At 48.5% G+C, this 17,556-nt stretch overlaps 5 protein-coding genes across 5 annotated transcripts; 3 read left to right on the top strand and 2 right to left on the bottom strand.

Annotated features, from left to right (window-relative positions):
• Nucleotides 1–961: 961 nt before the first annotated feature.
• On the top strand, nucleotides 962–1,753 carry FSUBG_6559 (Mss4; the record flags this gene model as incomplete). Its single annotated transcript, XM_036684770.1, has 2 exons — nucleotides 962–1,082; nucleotides 1,152–1,753. The coding sequence occupies 2 exons, from the start codon at nucleotides 962–964 to the stop codon at nucleotides 1,751–1,753; spliced, it is 723 nt and encodes a 240-aa protein (XP_036537994.1).
• Nucleotides 1,754–3,540: 1,787 nt separating this feature from the next.
• FSUBG_6558 (beta-glucosidase) lies at nucleotides 3,541–5,069 on the top strand (the record flags this gene model as incomplete). The annotated part of the gene is made up of 2 exons (XM_036684769.1): nucleotides 3,541–3,584; nucleotides 3,641–5,069. The coding sequence occupies 2 exons, from the start codon at nucleotides 3,541–3,543 to the stop codon at nucleotides 5,067–5,069; spliced, it is 1,473 nt and encodes a 490-aa protein (XP_036537993.1).
• Nucleotides 5,070–5,307: 238 nt separating this feature from the next.
• Nucleotides 5,308–6,171, bottom strand: FSUBG_6557 (uncharacterized protein; the record flags this gene model as incomplete). Its single annotated transcript, XM_036684768.1, has 1 exon — nucleotides 5,308–6,171. One exon carries the CDS (start codon nucleotides 6,169–6,171, stop codon nucleotides 5,308–5,310), a length of 864 nt encoding a protein of 287 aa, XP_036537992.1.
• A 1,367-nt stretch (nucleotides 6,172–7,538) lies between these two features.
• FSUBG_6556 (uncharacterized protein) lies at nucleotides 7,539–9,596 on the bottom strand (the record flags this gene model as incomplete). Its single annotated transcript, XM_036684767.1, has 3 exons — nucleotides 7,539–7,646; nucleotides 7,699–8,935; nucleotides 8,983–9,596. The coding sequence occupies 3 exons, from the start codon at nucleotides 9,594–9,596 to the stop codon at nucleotides 7,539–7,541; spliced, it is 1,959 nt and encodes a 652-aa protein (XP_036537991.1).
• Nucleotides 9,597–12,250: 2,654 nt separating this feature from the next.
• Nucleotides 12,251–13,775, top strand: FSUBG_6555 (uncharacterized protein; the record flags this gene model as incomplete). The annotated part of the gene is made up of 2 exons (XM_036684766.1): nucleotides 12,251–12,690; nucleotides 12,755–13,775. 2 exons carry the CDS (start codon nucleotides 12,251–12,253, stop codon nucleotides 13,773–13,775), a joined length of 1,461 nt encoding a protein of 486 aa, XP_036537990.1.
• Between the last annotated feature and the right edge of the window lie 3,781 nt (nucleotides 13,776–17,556).

Below are 17,556 nucleotides of genomic sequence, written 5' to 3'. Positions count from 1 at the left end.
TTACTAAAGTTAATAATATTCCTTAAACTTAAGAAATAAGAAAAATATACCTTTTTCCTATTCTTAATTAATTTAATAGCCTTATAAAGTAGCCTTACTATAAGTAAATCCTTTATATTATTATATTTATTATTAAAGCTATTATTATAAGCCTTATAGGCCTTATTAAAGGTATTATTAGTTATTTATAAAGACTAACTATAGGTCTTAGGCTATTACTTTAGGGGTTAGTCTTATAGCCTTATAGGCCTTAGGTTAAAAAAATAGATATTTATTACTTTATTTATATAAATATCTATATAGTAAAAAATATATATAAATTAAGTTAGTAGCTATAGTAACCTAACCTTATAAGGCTTATAGTAAGAAGGTATATTATATAACTACTAACTAGATTAAAAATCCCTTATTTATTATATTCCTTACTAAAAGTTAACCTTTTTAGGAATAGCCTTACTTTACAACAGATCAACTGTAACGGATAAATCGATTAGATCAGGGCCTAAACCTTTTTCTGAACACAGGTATACTCAACTGTTCATAGTTTATAGGGTAGACCGACGCCCATCTCGCCAACAACTCGTCCGTTCGTCAAAAGAGGGGCATTCAGCTGTCCAGTGGGGCTGGCATAATTCTAGAAACCCCCACGAAGCGCTAGAGAGTCGTGGAAACTCTACGTTTAGCGGGAACTCACTGGAATATGTCGTCACTGCCTGCCCACCTACTGGGTCCTGCCTGCCACCTGGAGCTCTTCCCGTGTTTGGGCAGCGTTCAGACGTGAGGTGAGAAGGTGGGCGGGAACTGCTGATCACCAAACAAATTCCATCCCTTCACTACAACCACTTCGACTTCATCACCTAAACTTTCCCCTCCCTCCAAACATAAACATTCGTGCTTCCTGTCTTGAAAGACTTAACTGATACACACTTTACAGAGTCAACGGGTGATCTCTCTGTCAACCATGAGCACTCTGAGGCCGTTGCGCGGCGGCTGCCAATGCGGACGCAACCGTTATATAATTGCTGTTCCTCAGCATGGCATCAATGAGGCACAGGTTCTCTTCAACACCGAGTCTGCACATCGTAAGTCGGAGATGTCCTTCAGAGACACACCCGTGAGTATCAAGCATATGATCTGACATCTGCCAACAGAGATACCTCTTGCAACTCCACTGGCCGCCTACATCCGAGTTCCGCTTTCATGGTATCATAGTACCACGTACTCTTTCTTTCCGGACGAGACACACGCATTAATTCGACGAGTTTATACACACCCTAGCCAACAATACTCAAAACGTCACTTCTGCGGCTACTGTGGCACACCACTGTCCTACTGGTCCGAAAACCCGCATACCGAGGCCGAGTTCATCAACCTGACACTCGGAAGCTTGCTGAGGGAGGACCTGCGAGATCTGGAAGACATGGGACTGATCCCAGAAGAGGAAGATGACAAAGCCTCGGCAGGCCAGTCCCCGGCAGTGGTTGGTAGGAACACTGCATTGCGCCAGTCGTATGGAGTTCCGTGGTTTGATGGCATGGTCGAAGGAACGCGCCTAGGTAATATGCGCCGAAGCCAAGGTGTCAAACAATCTCATGATGGCCAAGTCAAGGTCGAATGGGAGATTGTCGAATATTCCAACGGCGACGAATCAACGGCCCCGACGGAAGAAGATAAAGATGTGGAGATGTCGAACCCCGGAAAGCGAAAGCTACAGGACAGGGACGACTTGGAGGCAGGTGCTGTGGGAAATTAGGAAGTACTGCTGACTGAACTGGGCTCAGTTGTGCCTTGTGTAACATCGAGAAAGCTGACGACGGATGGAATAATGATGAGCGGCCCCTGCTAAAATTACGACGACGAGAGGCGTTGACAAATGCATATTCGCAGCGATTTCAACAACCACATGGCACTTGGATGACATGTTGGCTCAATCTCGGTCGTCATATTAGATAGTTTGTGAAAAGATTGTACTACCATGCTTTCTGAAACTGCGTTGTCATGTGAATGAATATCGGAGCCATTATCCTTGTATGCTGATGAATTAGGAGAAGCTTCCAGTTTAAGGAAACCAAAGGATAAACTGTTGTACAAAATATAAGCCCTGTTGCCTTAGGCCCCTTAGTGTAGGGTCCTTACATTTTGTAGGGCTTTTGGCACAGTGGTTTTGTTTAACATAAACAGATAAGCAGATATGCATGGATATATCGTGATAGCGAAAGGACGAAATCTGTTATTGAGCCGCATGGGGAGACCGGATATCTGGACCGTTCCGTTAGTACCTTTGACTGGTGTTTCGGGCCTAGTAGCCATGACAGCCCGGGAAATTCGGGGCAATGCAGTCCGGACCGTTTGATAGAGTGGGAACAGGAACCGGGAGAGGGCGAGAGGGCGGGCACATGCAAACTAGAGAAGCAACGAGGATCACAGTTACAGCACAGCATCCGAAACACAATGCAGCCTAAACAATAGTAAACAATGGGTGGGAGGACCCTTGGATGTCGAGGCCGAGACACCACGTGCAGAGCATAAGATCTCGGGAATCAACTAAAATTTGATTCATCCGGTGAGGCGAAGTTTGTAGCGGTCATTACAGAGCGTGCCGAAGTTCTGGCGATAGCGGGCTGTCGTGGCGCCGGAGAGGCGGGCCGAAGGCTCGAGTAGGCACATATGAGCGGGAATCGTCTGACGAAAACGGAGGTCCAGGTTGGACAAAAAGAGCTAAGTGTCCAAGAAATGTTGTTTTACCAGACCTTTTGTCGAGAATTGGGCAATTGTGAGTTTCCGGAAAATTATAATGAGATGAGGAAAAAGGAGAAGAAGAGGAGGGAAAAAAGAAGAGGAGTAAAAGGACGGGAGGAAGTAAACAGCAAGACAATCTGGAAGGGTCCTGAAACCAATCCCCCATGGGGCAACCGCATTGGCTGGGGTTGCCTTTTACCTTTTAAGAGTGGTGTGTGCCAGGGAGGTTGAGGGAGACATCCAGGGCATCAGCAAGCTGCAGGCGCAGACACGCATGGCCCTGAGCAATGGATCCCTGGCAGTTGCTGTGCGTGATAAACCTACCAATTCGACTGAGGAAGGTACCCTACCTTGGCGTTCGTGTCTTTTCGTGTCGTGAAAGAACAGCTTTTGTCAACCCCACCCCAGCTTTTGGGGCAGATGATCCAGCCGCGGATATGACGGTCCGAAGTACAAACACGGTCATTGAGAGGCATATCCCTTCTACTTACCTACCCAAAGCATTCATCAGTTTCACCGTGCATTGTAGCTGACACGAGAGGAGAGAGTCTAAGCTATGAGTGGAACGAAAAGCGACAACCCATGTTCTAGGTTGGGGTATATAAGAGTGTCCTGTGATGCTAGGGAAACATGATCTTCTCCTTCCTCTCTTCCAATCCAACATCCTCCTCCTCCACTCACCTGTAATCTGTGGCCTTCAACTCTTGTTTCTTTCGTTTCAGCTGGCCTGATAACTAGCTCTCTCGAACCACGACTCAGATCAGTCCGCACTTGAAGGGCTGGTAGTCAGCCTGATTCACAATGTCTCTCCCCAAGGACTTCCAATGGGGCTTCGCCACCGCATCGTAAGTAATCCCAACTCCCACTATCACCGAGTGATGATAATTGACCATCAAGATAGGTATCAGATTGAAGGTGCTATCGATAAGGATGGTCGTGGCCCTGCTAACTGGGATACCTTTTGCGCTAAGCCTGGCAAGATCGCAGACGGCAGTTCTGGTGTGACCGCCTGTGATTCTTACAACCGTACTGCTGAGGATATTGCTCTTCTGAAATCAGTTGGCGCTAAGGCTTACCGATTCTCCCTCTGCTGGTCTCGGATCATTCCTCTCGGTGGACGAAACGATCCCGTCAACCAGGCCGGAATTGACCATTATCGCAAGTTTGTTGATGATCTCCTGGAAGCTGGAATTACGCCCTTCATTACTCTTTTCCATTGGGATGTACCCGATGAGTTAGACCGCCGCTACGGTGGTCTCCTGAACCGAGAGGAGTTTCCTCTTGACTATGAGCGATATGCTCGTGTTGTTTTCGAGTCTATCCCTCGCTGCAAGAATTGGATCACTCACAATGAGCCCTGGTGCTCAGCCATTCTGGGTTACAGCACAGGGTCTAACGCACCCGGTCGCTGTTCTGACCGCAAGAAATCCGATGTTGGCGACTCTTCTACTGAGCCTTGGATCGTTGGTCACAACCTTCTTGTTGCCCACGGCCGTGCTGTTAAGATTTACCGTGAGGAATTCAAACCCAAGAATGGCGGTGAGATTGGTATCACCCTCAATGGCGACGCCACATACCCGTGGGACCCCAAGGACCCGAGAGACGTTGAGGCTGCCGAACGCAAGATCGAGTTTGCTATCTCGTGGTTCGCTGACCCTATCTACTTCGGAGATTACCCAGCCTCAATGCGCGCCCAGCTCGGTGACCGCCTTCCCACCTTTACCCCCGAGGAAAAGGCTCTTGTTTTGGGGTCCAATGACTTCTATGGCATGAACCACTACACTGCCAACTATGTCAAGCATCGGGAGGGAGACGCTGCTCCTGAAGACTATGTTGGTAATCTTGAGCTGCACTTCTGGAACCATCGCGGTGATTGTATTGGCGAGGAGACCCAGTCTACTTGGTTGCGACCATGTGCCCTAGGCTTCCGTGATCTACTTGTCTGGATTTCCAAGCGTTATGGCTTCCCTAGAATCTATGTTACCGAGAACGGCACCAGCATCAAGGGTGAGAATGACATGCCGCGAGAGAAGATCCTGCAAGATGATTTCCGCGTCAAGTACTATGACGATTACGTGAGAGCGATGGCCGATGCTTCTAGACTCGATGGTGTGGATGTCCATGGCTACTTTGCCTGGTCTTTGCTGGACAACTTTGAGTGGGCTGAGGGTTACGAGACTCGATTCGGCGTAACTTTTGTCGACTACGAGAATGACCAGAAGCGTTACCCCAAGAAGAGCGCTCAACATCTAAAGCCCTTATTTGATAGTCTCATCAAGCAGGAGGAGCATGTTGTAAATGGGAATGGTGTCAAGGCCGGACAGACCTGAGAATGATCGAATCGAAGAAGATCATGATTATTATTACGGTTTCCCGAAAATGATACTCCGATAAATTTATTGCAATCGAATTGGAAAATAGAAGATGAATGAAAACGTGCGACTTATTCCCTTCCCGTATAGAATGTGTTTCCTTGGAGTTGGTTTACCTACTCTCTGTACGCATTGTGGTATTCTGTTTTTTGTAGCTTTGGCTAACGTTACACCAAATTAGCACATTTGAATTTCCTTACTGACATCGCTGCCCTTTCTGTTCCACATCCTCATCAATGGCCTGCCTCGAGGGTTCATCAGGTTGCATTTGTACTTCGATGGAACATTGTTCTCGGGTAGTACCCTGCTCTACTTCCTCGGTACCACGTTCCTTATTTCCTCTCCGCATGTAGCAGCGAAAGACGTATACTAGCCCCTGAGCCATGAACACCTGCTCGATGGTGTACAGCAGTACAGGTATCTGTATATAGGCCCTTGTTATATCATCCGCACGCGCCCACATTGAACTTGCTAGCGGTATACCCAAACTCGTTGTTTTGGCCGCCCCGCAAAAGCACACGGCGATTGTCTGCTCTTTAGACATGCGCTTGAAGACATGCCTTAGCCAGGATGAAGACACTGTTCCAACAAGGCGCCCGGGTGGTCTGGCGAGAAAGAAGCAGATGATTGTGAACAGAGCATATAACGCAACGTTCATAAAGACAAGAAAGAGGACGTTGCTTGAGGATAAGTCTTTCAATGCTCCGGTGCCGAAAGCTCCAGAAAAGGTCGTCCATACGAGCAGAACAAGGCACAGTGTTGAGACCTTGGCCAGTTTGAGAGCATTGAGGACTTTGACGGTGCGATCCTCCCACCTCCAACGTACAGCTTGACCAACAATAAGGGGCAAGACTACACTGAGACATAGCTGCTTGGCTACATCTGCATACATATGTCCTAGGGTGGACGGATCAGCAGGGCGCCAGCTGTCGAATGCTTCAGGATGCCCAGCTGGAAAGAATCCGTATGTGAGCAGAGGAGATAGAAACGAGCCAGCAACGTTGCCGATAACGACAGAGATAATGGCAGCGGCTTCGTCTCCGCCCGAAGCCCGTGTCATTACGACATTAGACGCAATAGTGGTTGGAAGACAGGCAGTGGTAAGAAGGCCGATGAGGATCGGAGGCGAAGGTGTTTGAGACCTGAGAGCCCCAGCTGCGATAGAGATATGAACAATGGCTAGAGATATGAGCTCGGGTTGTAATATTTTACGGCAGAGACACAACTCACCAAGCACAATGGCCGGGATAACGGCAAAGCTAACCCCATGGACCAGAATGTGTAATCTCCAATTTGTCGCATTCTCTCGGAGCTTCCCTGGCGATAGCTGCAGCCCACTAACGAGAAAAATGAATGCGACCGCGCCATATAGGATGCTATACTCTGAACGAATGACGCCTCCATGCTGAGCAACAGCTGTGAACAGGGTATTAGCACTTGTCTTGGTGGCGAGAGAGAACCATAACTTGCATGGGAAAAAATATCCAAAAACACAAGCAGTAGCGAAGCCAATGACCAGATATTGTGCCAGTATGAGATTGAGCACTTTCTTAAACCAGCCAGTTGCTCCTTTTGGAGGCTTCTGCCTTTCCTCAATCGACATTCTCCAGTCTTGACGGCTCTCCCGCCATTTTTGGTCCTTGGAAAGATCAAGTGCGAGAGTACGTACGGTGCCGATGGTCGGTTATATACCAAATATTGCTTCTTGTAACAACATGGGCAGTAGTGGTATCATTCGTCAAAGTGTCGTTGGGTCCTGGTAGCTTGGCAGTTTCAAGACCGCCCGCGTTATTACCGACATCACGAAATAGTTAAGAGAGCGGACTTTGAATTGTCCTCGGAAGACGGGCAGAAACGGATATCCGAGGTCGTTACTACACCATCCACCAATAAACCATGTAGGAAGCAATTGGTTTACATTAGTAGCATTTAGACCGATATCTATATCATATCAAAGTACATGATGATACAATTACGCAAATTAAAACAATTGCCTCCCAAGCAGACAACACTCTCATCTTCATCCCCAGAGCGAGTCATGCCAAGCAAGAGGTAGGTCCTGGATCTGATCCAGGTTTGTCTAGACAACATCGCCTCAGCTTTTCTACCTATCATCTCTCCAAGATGAGTATGGAAACACTCAAACCAGTCCTTAGAAATGAGTAGCTGGCTTCTCATGTAGGACAAACAAATCCGGAAAAAAAACGCCGCGCGATGTGTAGTGGTATCAAAATGGATAAAAGGGAATAACCGCAAGTCTGAGGGTATAGACTGCTTGTTGCAACTCGTTAAGAGACGTCCTGTTCATCAGAGGAGCTGTCTCGTTCGTCGTCAAGGAATTAAAGAAAGTAAGTTCAAAGGGAATTGACCAAGAGTCGGTCAGTCAATCGGTCGAAGAAAGGTGTCACAAAGTGACAGTTTATCTGTTTAAACAACAGCGGATGGAGGCTCCAAAGGCAAGGCGGTTCTGGAATCATTGGGGTTCGTGGTGCTGGGAGCTGGTGCAATCTCTGGATCAGGAATCTGGATGTCGAGCTGTCAATACGTTAGTAACCTCCCTAGTACGATGAAAAAAGAGCAAATTTACAGTCATGTAGCCTGTTTGCCGCAGAGGCAAGATCTTGGGTGGAATAGCACCATCTTCAGTGCCAATGGTTTTTTCCATCTCAAGATTCCATTGCTCAATCCACTTTTCGAGACGGTTCAGTCGAGATTTGATTCCAGTGAGGCCAACGTCATCCCACACCCAACCAGTGACGAGTCCGAGGAGAGTATCGATCATGTTCCGCAAGCCGTAAGGGTCGAACGCAGGAATCAACTCGCCGTTAAGCTTCTCGATAATTCGGCGGAATTCTTGCTCGGATAGACCAGCAGGGTCCAGAATCTCTGGGTATAGGTTGGAAAATGTCGGTGCAAGATCGCCCTTGATCAACCAGTCGCGGCGTATTCGAATGATGCGCGTGTTGACATATTCAGGTGAGTCAACGGGGACATGAGGGTTGAGGTGGGGATAGCAAGGGTGCTGAGGACCCCATTCACCGGCTGCATCGGGCTCGACATCTTCACCCATAATAGAAGAATTTGTCGTCGATAGAGCGGATCCTATTCCATCTCCAGCCGAGACGTTAGAAATCCGCGGGTCCATGATCTCAGGACCACGCTCCAGATCCTTGCCATAAGAAGGCATAGGATCGTCGGTCTCTGGCATCATCACAGCCTTCCCTTTGCCCTTGTCAATCTTGACAATTAGATTTTCCACCACGGTCTCCTGAGCAAACAGGTCCCTGCTAAGGCGAGGTTCTTCGGCGGACACTGCACCCCTGCGAGACCCTTTCTCGTCGTAAGAAGCGCGCACAGAATTCGGTAGACTTATGCGCCTATCACTACTGCCGGCCCTATCAACCTGAAGGCTTGCACGAGGCGTCAACGAATGCCTTATCTGATGCTGTTCGGAAAGCGTAAGAAGAGGATAATCACTAGGTCCAGAACCTATGGGGTCGGCCGGTACTCGGGTATCGAATGTCGGGTGCTTAAGGGGAATTGATGGTGGTGGAGGGGTCGAGGGACGACGTTTACGCGATGATTCGGGCTTGGTATGAGGCCTAGGCGTCGAATTTGTAGGATTCCAGAGACGGACAGCTGATAACCGACGAGGACGATTAGCAACCCCAGCAGCCTTTTGAGGTCGAAATGGCGAAGGATGCAAGGTCGTTGCTTGGTAATCGTCAAAGGGTCGAGCTGGCTGGCGCTGGATATTCGAGGCGGCAGCAGCAGCAACAACAGCGGCTTGACCAGAAGATGAGCCGGTTCCGGGATAGGCGGAACTTGGGGGTTCGAGGCTCAGTATTGGAGGATTGCCGTGGGCATCTACGGCGGCCGGTATGGGGTTGGAGGGAGACGGTCGGGCGAAATGGGGATCCGTTGGAAACAGGTTGTCGGCACGGCCGCCAGGACGACCGCGCTCGCTAGAAATGGCGAGGTCCTTCCCACGTTGACGTGAGTGAGGTGGAGATCGAGGTCGAGATTGAGACCGAAGCAGTCGTCGACTTGTTGGCTACGTTCTGGGGAGTGAGGCTGGGCGCTAATTGCCTGTGCACGGAGCCGGTGTTGGCGGAAGACAGACGCAGGGAAAGAGAACGAAGGAATGCGACAACTGCGCGTCGCAGCTGTTGCTAGACTCAAATCGGGAGCGCTAGGAGAAAACGGAGGATTGAAGGCAGTGGCGTCTGTCAAATCGTCGTCGTGTACGGTATCGGCCTCGATCTCGTAGTAATTGATCGTCGAGCGGCAGCGGGCAAGAGAATTGCTCGAGTCGTTGACAGGCAAAGGAGAGAGCGAACAAGAAAAGAAGCAATAAAGGGACCAAACGTCGCCCAGGGGAAATTCGCTGACGGTGGGCCAATGACGGCTGCGGCCGGGGGCTGGGGAGAGCTTGACAGGGGGTTTAGTGGATGATGGGCTGCTGGATGCCCTGGAAGCCAGCATCCTCAGTGCTGAACCGCAGCCTAAGTGGAGGAGATCCCCTACCTACCTTAGACGAAAGTGATTTTGAGTTCTCTCAGCTCGCCTTGCTCGATATGTGGATGTTTTCAGTTGGAAAGGATTTGAATCTTACAAAATCTTGCAGGAGACTTTTGTTAGAGATGGACGGGTTATCAGTAGGGCTGCCGGAGTTTGCGACTAGTTGTCGAAACACTATTGGACGGTTGACCCTCGAAGTCGACGGCTGCTCGTCGTACTTGAGCAAACCAGGAGAGGCCTAATGAAAGGGTGAAAAAGAAGGCTTCGCAAGCCCTTTGATCTTTATAACGTTGATCGTGTTTCCTTTTTCTTTTTCTTCTCTTCCCTGGCCGGTATCACCGGACGGTCCAAGGATTGGAATTCTTGGTCAACAGGCGGAGATTTGCGCTCGCTTGAAGCCTTAGATGAATTAGCCTCATATAACGGACGGTAGTTGTGCTGTTAGCTTACAACAGGGCTCCTTGATTAAGTTCTTGAATGGTTCTGATGATGTCGATAGATGAGGCTCTTTTATTCTGTAACGGTGTCTTCAAGCAACGGGTGAACGAGCGAGACCCGGGGGAAGACAGCTGCTTTATTGTAAGCGAGTCTCATCACTCAAAGCCAGATTTACTTTAAAGAGTACATCGAGACCTCTGGCCATGCAAAAAACAGGAGCCTAAACCTCTCCAGTTTCTTTTTCCCTTTCCTATCTGGGCTATCTCTGACATCCAGTAAGTCGTTGAAGCATGCAGGGTGTGTGCTAATTGGTACCTGGCGCTCTGTTCTCGTCATCAAATCTTCATCTTGAATCTTCAAAACCTGGAACCAGGGGCTCCCGAGCTTCTGGGCCCCAGCAAACTAGTCTCCATCCCCTGAAAAGGTCTTTTTTTCTTTGACAGGAGACGGCTTCATTACAGGGGGTTTACGCAGTCTCTTGGGTGACGACATACTGGGCGTCAATTTGTGCGGGCGTTGGGAATCCTTGTCCAGGGAATTGATGTTTGGCTTTGAGCTGAGTTACGAGGCATCTTCGTACATACATAGTTCATGGCTGGTTGAATATCCATGTAATGTACAGAGTAGCGATGTCCTCAACTGCGAGGCCGTTTTCTGCTTTCCTCATCGTCCTATACTTGCATATACATAATCTTGAGAGAATTTGTAGATCTTGGAAGCAATTATTGCAGTTACTTGACCAAAGAGCATGACAACATGTCAGGTTTCTTGTAGTTGTCGGAGTCATTCCACCTGAGATAGCCCCTGTCTCAAGTTGGGACGAACGTCTCGAATTTAGTTGCCCTTGCACATTTTCGAGATCGTTACGACGGAAGAAAGATTTACTACCCTAGTCAGCCTCGCTTGCATGATAGTGTATGGGTTGTTATCGTAAAGACGTGCTGCACGTGAACTCTTGTGATGGAGTTGATCTTCTGCACCCCTGAATCTCTGGAACTACCCGACATTATTGACATCAGCTGAACGTTGACGTCACATTGCTGAAGAGACGGACGGCCTCGATTCTATCGTCTCCCGGTTCTAGACAGAACTCCTGAACGGACATACCGACTTCCGGGCCTGAATGGGCTCTTGCATAAAGCACTCAAATTGATATGGAACTATTCCGTGATTATCCCAGCAATAGAGATACTGGACGTTCCGGAGCATTTTTTTTGTTATCCACAGCTGGGTACCTACATGAATTCAGCCTGCGTTAGTTATCCTTATACTCCGTAGCTTGACATCAGACATGGCACAAGATCCGCCCTTCACTCACAGGCATACAAGGTCCTTATAATTCATAAGGGTTTCTCCCAATACGCCCAGATGCATGCACCATGATCAAAAAGATCTTCCATTATGTAGAGCAGGCTGCCCATAGCATACCAAATATGACACCTTCAAGCACATTTCAATTCGATCTCCCGCTTCCCTTGCATGCTGATCGACACGGCCCAACAAGACCTAGCTTATTAAGACATAGGTATCCAGATGTTTGTCAAATCACAACAAAGCCATGCCACTCACTAGTCTAGCCTAGGTAGCCATTCTGCCACATCAATTATAAGTTACCTTAGTTACAACTGGCCAGCTTTCCCAGTTGAACGGAGGGAACCTGGCCAAAGAAAACCTCCACGTATTCCATGTAATAAATTCGATGGCCAGCCCAGCGTCAACTTCAGGACCAGTACCAATACCAGCGCTAAATTACAGTATACCTAAAGTGCTGGAGGTTGCACAGAAAACAGCCAAGAGCTTCCCTCTTGTCGGTCTCACTCTCCAATGCTGTAGGTCACTTTAGCTTCTTAGGTAGTAAGTGACGTCTATAAAGACAACTCACATCGTCACACTCTCTGGATGAGCTCATCGCCACCACATTCCAACTGCCTCTAAGTGTTGCACAACGCACGCTTTCATCACCTACCTCCGTTCTCGTTCCCTCGACTGATGCCCTTCTCTTCCCTCGTCTTCCTTGGCCCCTCACTCTCCGCGTCTCGGGGAGCTTTGTCGCGTGACTTGGCCCAATGCGCCGCCTTTCTTTCCCTAATTTTGGACATAGTTTAAGCTCGGCCCTTCGTCAACACTGAGCGCCGCCCTGCACAAACGGTTATAGCGGTTTCAGCAATTGAGCTTCGGCCATGACGGACGACAATACAGCGTCGTCCGCCACCGGGAGACCCGCTACCGGGACAAGCTCCAGCTCCAGCTTCAGTGCCCTGCCCCTCGGCCATGGACTCCGCCGTGCCGTGACCGTCTCGGTCGCTGAGGATGCTGCTTCTCGGCGTCAACATATATCACCGCCTGCTTTCGACACGATACCTCCACGTCGCAGCTCAAACTTCTCAGAGTATAGTCTTAGCGAAGCTCGAGATCTTCTTAATCCCCAGCTTCGAGATCCTAGCAGCACTGAGCATTCTTCTCCTGGAGAAACATCTTCCCTAGCATCGTTGTCATTGGCTTTTGCTCTTCTTCCGGCTATATCTGGTGTTCTATTCAAGAACGGGAACGCCGTGGTAACGGATGTTATGTTGTTGGGCTTGGCTGGCATTTTCCTTCACTGGTCTGTGACACAGCCATGGTAAGGTCATATCCTTTGCTTTCCCCTGTCGCAACTTTCGAGAACATGTACTTATTCTGGACAGGGCATGGTATCATTCAGCACAGGAGGTACGGATACAGCACGAGTCAATAGCCGATATTGTTATCGACGATGATAGCGACTTCGACTTGAGCACCCACATGCCAGCGCCTCACTCGCCGCTTGATCACGTACCGGAATACCAAGAAATCCAGACTGAACCGACTGAGGAATTGCAGGATACGAAATCATCAGGCCAGCAACAAGAAGCTCTTGCGGAACTATACTATTATGAAATAATCGCCCTAGCCTCGTGTTTCATTCTTCCACTCCTCGGCGCATACCTCTTGCACGCCATCCGATCACAGCTCAGTCGCCCCTCCGAGGGTCTTGTTTCCAATTATAATTTGACAATCTTCCTTCTCGTAGCCGAGCTTCGGGTTCTATCCCACATGATAAAGCTGGTTCAATCGAGGACGCTTCACCTACAACGGGTAGTACAAGGAGGGCCATCCAGATTCCAGAAAGGTAGTGAGAATTTGGGACAATTGGAATCCGTACTTGCGCGGCTGGAACGACTCGAGTCACGTTTCGCAGCAGAAGAAACCATGTCTGCTGAAGAAACAAAGCAGGAAATTAGCAAAGCAAAGCAGAAGGACAGCGTTGTGGCACGCGATGTGCGTAACGCAATTCAACCGGAATTGGACGCGCTGAATAGGGCTGTTCGTCGTTACGAGAAGAAGGCGACACTTCTCCAATTTCAGACAGAGTCGCGCTTCTCAGGGGTCGATGCGAGACTGGATGATGCTATCGCTCTTGCTGCGAGTGCCGCGAAGAATAGTGCATCACATAAGAACATGTTTGTGTGGACGGTGGAATCACTCACCGCCGTGATCCTCCTCCCGTTCAAAACGTTGTTAAGGATTATGCTTTTGCCTCTGAGCACACTGTTGACGCTCACGAATAAGAGCAAAAAGAAGAGTCCTCCTTCATCAAAGATGCCGCGCAGCAGTAGGAACGGGAAGGCGCCTGTGCAACCGAGATATAACGGTGATAGAGTTCCAACCAGAGTGGCCAAGCGATAATGGAGCGTTGCGATTGCGCATTGTGTAATAGGCATTAAATGATATTGTTTATGCCAACTCTCGAGAATGATTCACAGCTAGTAGCTTTGCCACCACCAATGGATACCTTGCGAGACACACATACTGAATATGACCTCGTATTGAATGTTACAGTTACACTAGCTAAAATTTTATTTATTTATGTATTTAGAAGATGTGTTTGAACGACTTTGACATACGAGGTGCCCTAAGTAACATCCATCCATATACTGAATCCATACTTGTGACCGAACCATTGGTAGGGGAACTCAAGCTTCTTGGTTGGAGTGTGTGTGGATGTGAGGTAGGTGTACAAAACGCAATAATGAGCTCCCAAAATAGGTCATGTAAACAAAGCAAAGAAAAGCCTTTTTCACGACTGGCGAAGCCAACCTGAGGTCATGAGCATATGAAGGTCGATGTCCGTCCGGTATTGTGTGTGATTTCAGCAATCAACGATACACCAGCTCGTGCAGGTTGGCCCTCGTCTCAGGTTGAATCTAATGAGCGCCATTCTCGCCAAGATCGACGCGAGCCAGAAAGATATGCCCATGATTTAGGATAAGCTAGTTTCGAGTCGTTGATATAGAAATGTTGGTTGTTCAACTGGTACACATTTCCCTGCATGAACTCGACTCGGTCTACATGCAGCTCGAGCCAATGAGCTTATGATGGACAGGTTTTCGGCTGGTGGAGGTGGTCGGAGCTAGGAATTGACTTTTCCGCGTCACACATCCGGATGTTACGATGACAACTTGTGCATGTGCTGCCATGCTGTTCTATAATAATGTTTAAATCGGCAAATCACAAGTAGGTAATATCAGCGAGGCGCTAAGCTTGACAAGTAAGGATGGACAAGGATAGAGAAAATTCAAACAGATTGCTCGATAATCGATCGCGTCAGCCCTTGTTTCTTCGGTCCATCAAGTCCAGTACCGCACGTGGCTGGGAATCTCATCGCCAATAAGCCGGTGAGGTCTACCAGCATGGGGTTGGTGTGAGTGAGGGCTTGTCAATTATTGAACCTAGAGCTGAGTATCAGAGACTATTACAAGCCTTGGACTGGAAGTCAAAGACATGATCATGTTGCACCTGGGGACACCTAGGAACACGCTGGCTCTGTAAGATGATGAGAGTATGACAGATGCTCTGCGCTTCGTGTGCGTGTAACAGGTCCTAGGATATTGATGATGATTCGATATCAAGAACATCCCAGTAGCAATAAATGATACTCCAAGAGACTGCAACTAGATCAACATCTTTCACCGGCACTGGGTCTTTCGAATGGTGGAACGATACCCATGGCGAGGCCATTCATTCGTTTCACACCTCGCTTGCAGACTATAGAACACGTCGATCAACCAAGTAGATGTTGAGGATGATGGGGGACGTGCAATTTCACATAGGCAATAAGCTAACGTCAGACCCATCTTCACATTCACCATATTGGATATCGGTATTGACCCAACGTTGTCCGTGATAGACGCTCGCCTCTGCTTCTCCCAGTCTCATGGAGGGAAACAAGATTGACAGGGGGTGCGCGTCTCTCTGCTTTGGCTACTGATCTTCCCGTGACAAGATTGGCGAGAAGAGCGAGCACAAGCTGGACGTGATGGCATCCATGGTTAACGCACCCATGATCTGGCCTGTTAAGCTTGTTCAGCTGAACCTTGCCAACAACGATAAACAAAAAGAGTGGAGCGTTTTAATCTCTTTAATTTCCAGACTCGTCCTACCGCTCGGCGTTGGTGTCCGGGTACAGTAGCGTATGTTCCAAAGGAGTAAAGGGACGACGAGGATTTATGAAAGTATCTGCTGGTACAGATTGTATCCGCAAATACGTCCATCCTCGATCACGGATTATGACCCTGCCTGGCTATAGTGAACCACAAGTTCTACCGACCAGGTAAGAAGCTGGCATGGCTTTGAAACTGATCAAGCCGTTGCCGATTTGCTAAGCGACTGATCGAGAGCTAGTATAGTATTCTGAGCTATTATCTGACCAGTTGTTGGACAGTAAGGTTGTCTTTATTTGCTGGCATACATATGCACTGGCAGGCTTCGCATTTCGTGCTATGCAACCATCGCTTGCCTTGGACAGTCCTAAATCCCATTGCTGGACGATTGCCAGCAGATCTCTGTTTTGCATGCCGATGGGGAACCGCAACGCTTATAAATCACCGTCAATGTTTGAAAGTGTATGAGGCAGAGAGAAACCCAAGTTCGGCTACTCAACATTCTAAATACCTGAACTCAAGGACCCTCCAGTAGTAATATGAGTTCTTGCCAGGACCGGAACGGGCGACTGAAGCCTATGATTAACCATACTGCTAGCAAATCTGCAAGACATCTGACGGCTAATGAAACTCCACGAACAAGTGATGCCCACACCTCAACGGCCATTCTTGCAAATCACTTCCACGTATTTGCAGCAAATTCAAAGGCCACTTGGAGGTCTTTGCTTTGATGTGCATATGCACGCAAAGCTCTCAATCATATGCCAGAAACAGATATGAGAACCCTTCAATGAGAAGCCAAAATGTTCCAGAACAATCAATGCAACACTTGGGCCTCCAGAAAATAAGAGAATTCACTCTCCGTGCTCTGAGACTCGAAATGGACCCTGGATGATGTCGCCATCATGGGCGTTAACGCACGTTGCACGAGACTTAAATTAGAAGCTCGGATGATAGCCCGAAAACTTTTACACAAGTCAGGGTATGACCTTTCTTGTTGCGGTTTGAAGCTCAGGTTCGTTGGTAGAGGAGAATATCTCTGAAATAATTAGGGGCTGAGTGGCTGGCAGACATACATAGCATTGTCGTCTCCTGAGACAGAGCAGAGTTTATTGGTGAGTCGGTGTGCCACGACATGGGTGACTTGTCGGTAATATCACAGCCAACATATACTTTTGTCATCAGACACGGCATTGATGGGGGCTTTCGAGGCGCAGCTGAAGAAGGCAATGGCCCTTGATAATAAGTCAAAGGGCAAAGAAAGATCTGTTGAGACAGACCAGGGTATAAGGCAACGTAGATTGGCCCCTTCCCAGGACCAATAATTTCATGGACTCCGAGTGGTGATGATGCAGAACTGACACCAATTGAGCTACGTGTGACCATGGCATCGGTTGGAGGCAGAGTTGCATGCAGTATCGCTGATGGCTTACAACATAACCATCCTGCTAGTCTCCCTGCTTCTGGTATGTGCATCGCAGGGGAGACAAGGGTTTGCTCTCAGAAGATTGCGAGGGAAAACCCATTCACAAGGCAATACTCTCTCTTCGAATGCTTTAACGAAAGCCCTCTCGTGGATGAAGTCACGCCACTCGTTTGATCAAACGGTATCTGCCAGCAGAAGGGTATCTCCTAAGCTGAGAGCACAAGACCAGCAGCGACAGGTATGTATGTGGTAATCACCATATTGTGTCCATCCAAAAGGCCTCATTCACATGGATCTAGATGCCTTGCAGGGGTAGAAATAGAGACCCAGTGGCAGCCCCCAGCCGAGCCTGCATGCTCTCACAAAGCCCGCTACTAATCAGCCGCTCAGCAGAATCCCTGTAATGTGCAATCTGAGAAAAAGCATGTCTGTGTGGGAAGTGGAGAGACAGGCGCGGCTCTTATGCGTTCCGTCTCAGAAAGATACGACTAGGTTGTGAGGTGGAGATGATTCAAAAATTGTAGCAGCCTTACTGGGCTATGAGATAAAGGGTCATTGTCATAGGGGAGTTGAATTTTGTTCACTCTTTCAATGAAGCAAT

This window comes from Fusarium subglutinans, assembly GCF_013396075.1.
Source record: "Fusarium subglutinans strain NRRL 66333 chromosome Unknown NRRL66333_c0000068, whole genome shotgun sequence".
NCBI lineage: Eukaryota > Fungi > Ascomycota > Sordariomycetes > Hypocreales > Nectriaceae > Fusarium > Fusarium subglutinans.
Note: the sequence above shows the minus strand (reverse complement) of the source record. Positions and strands in the feature narration are given on the sequence as shown.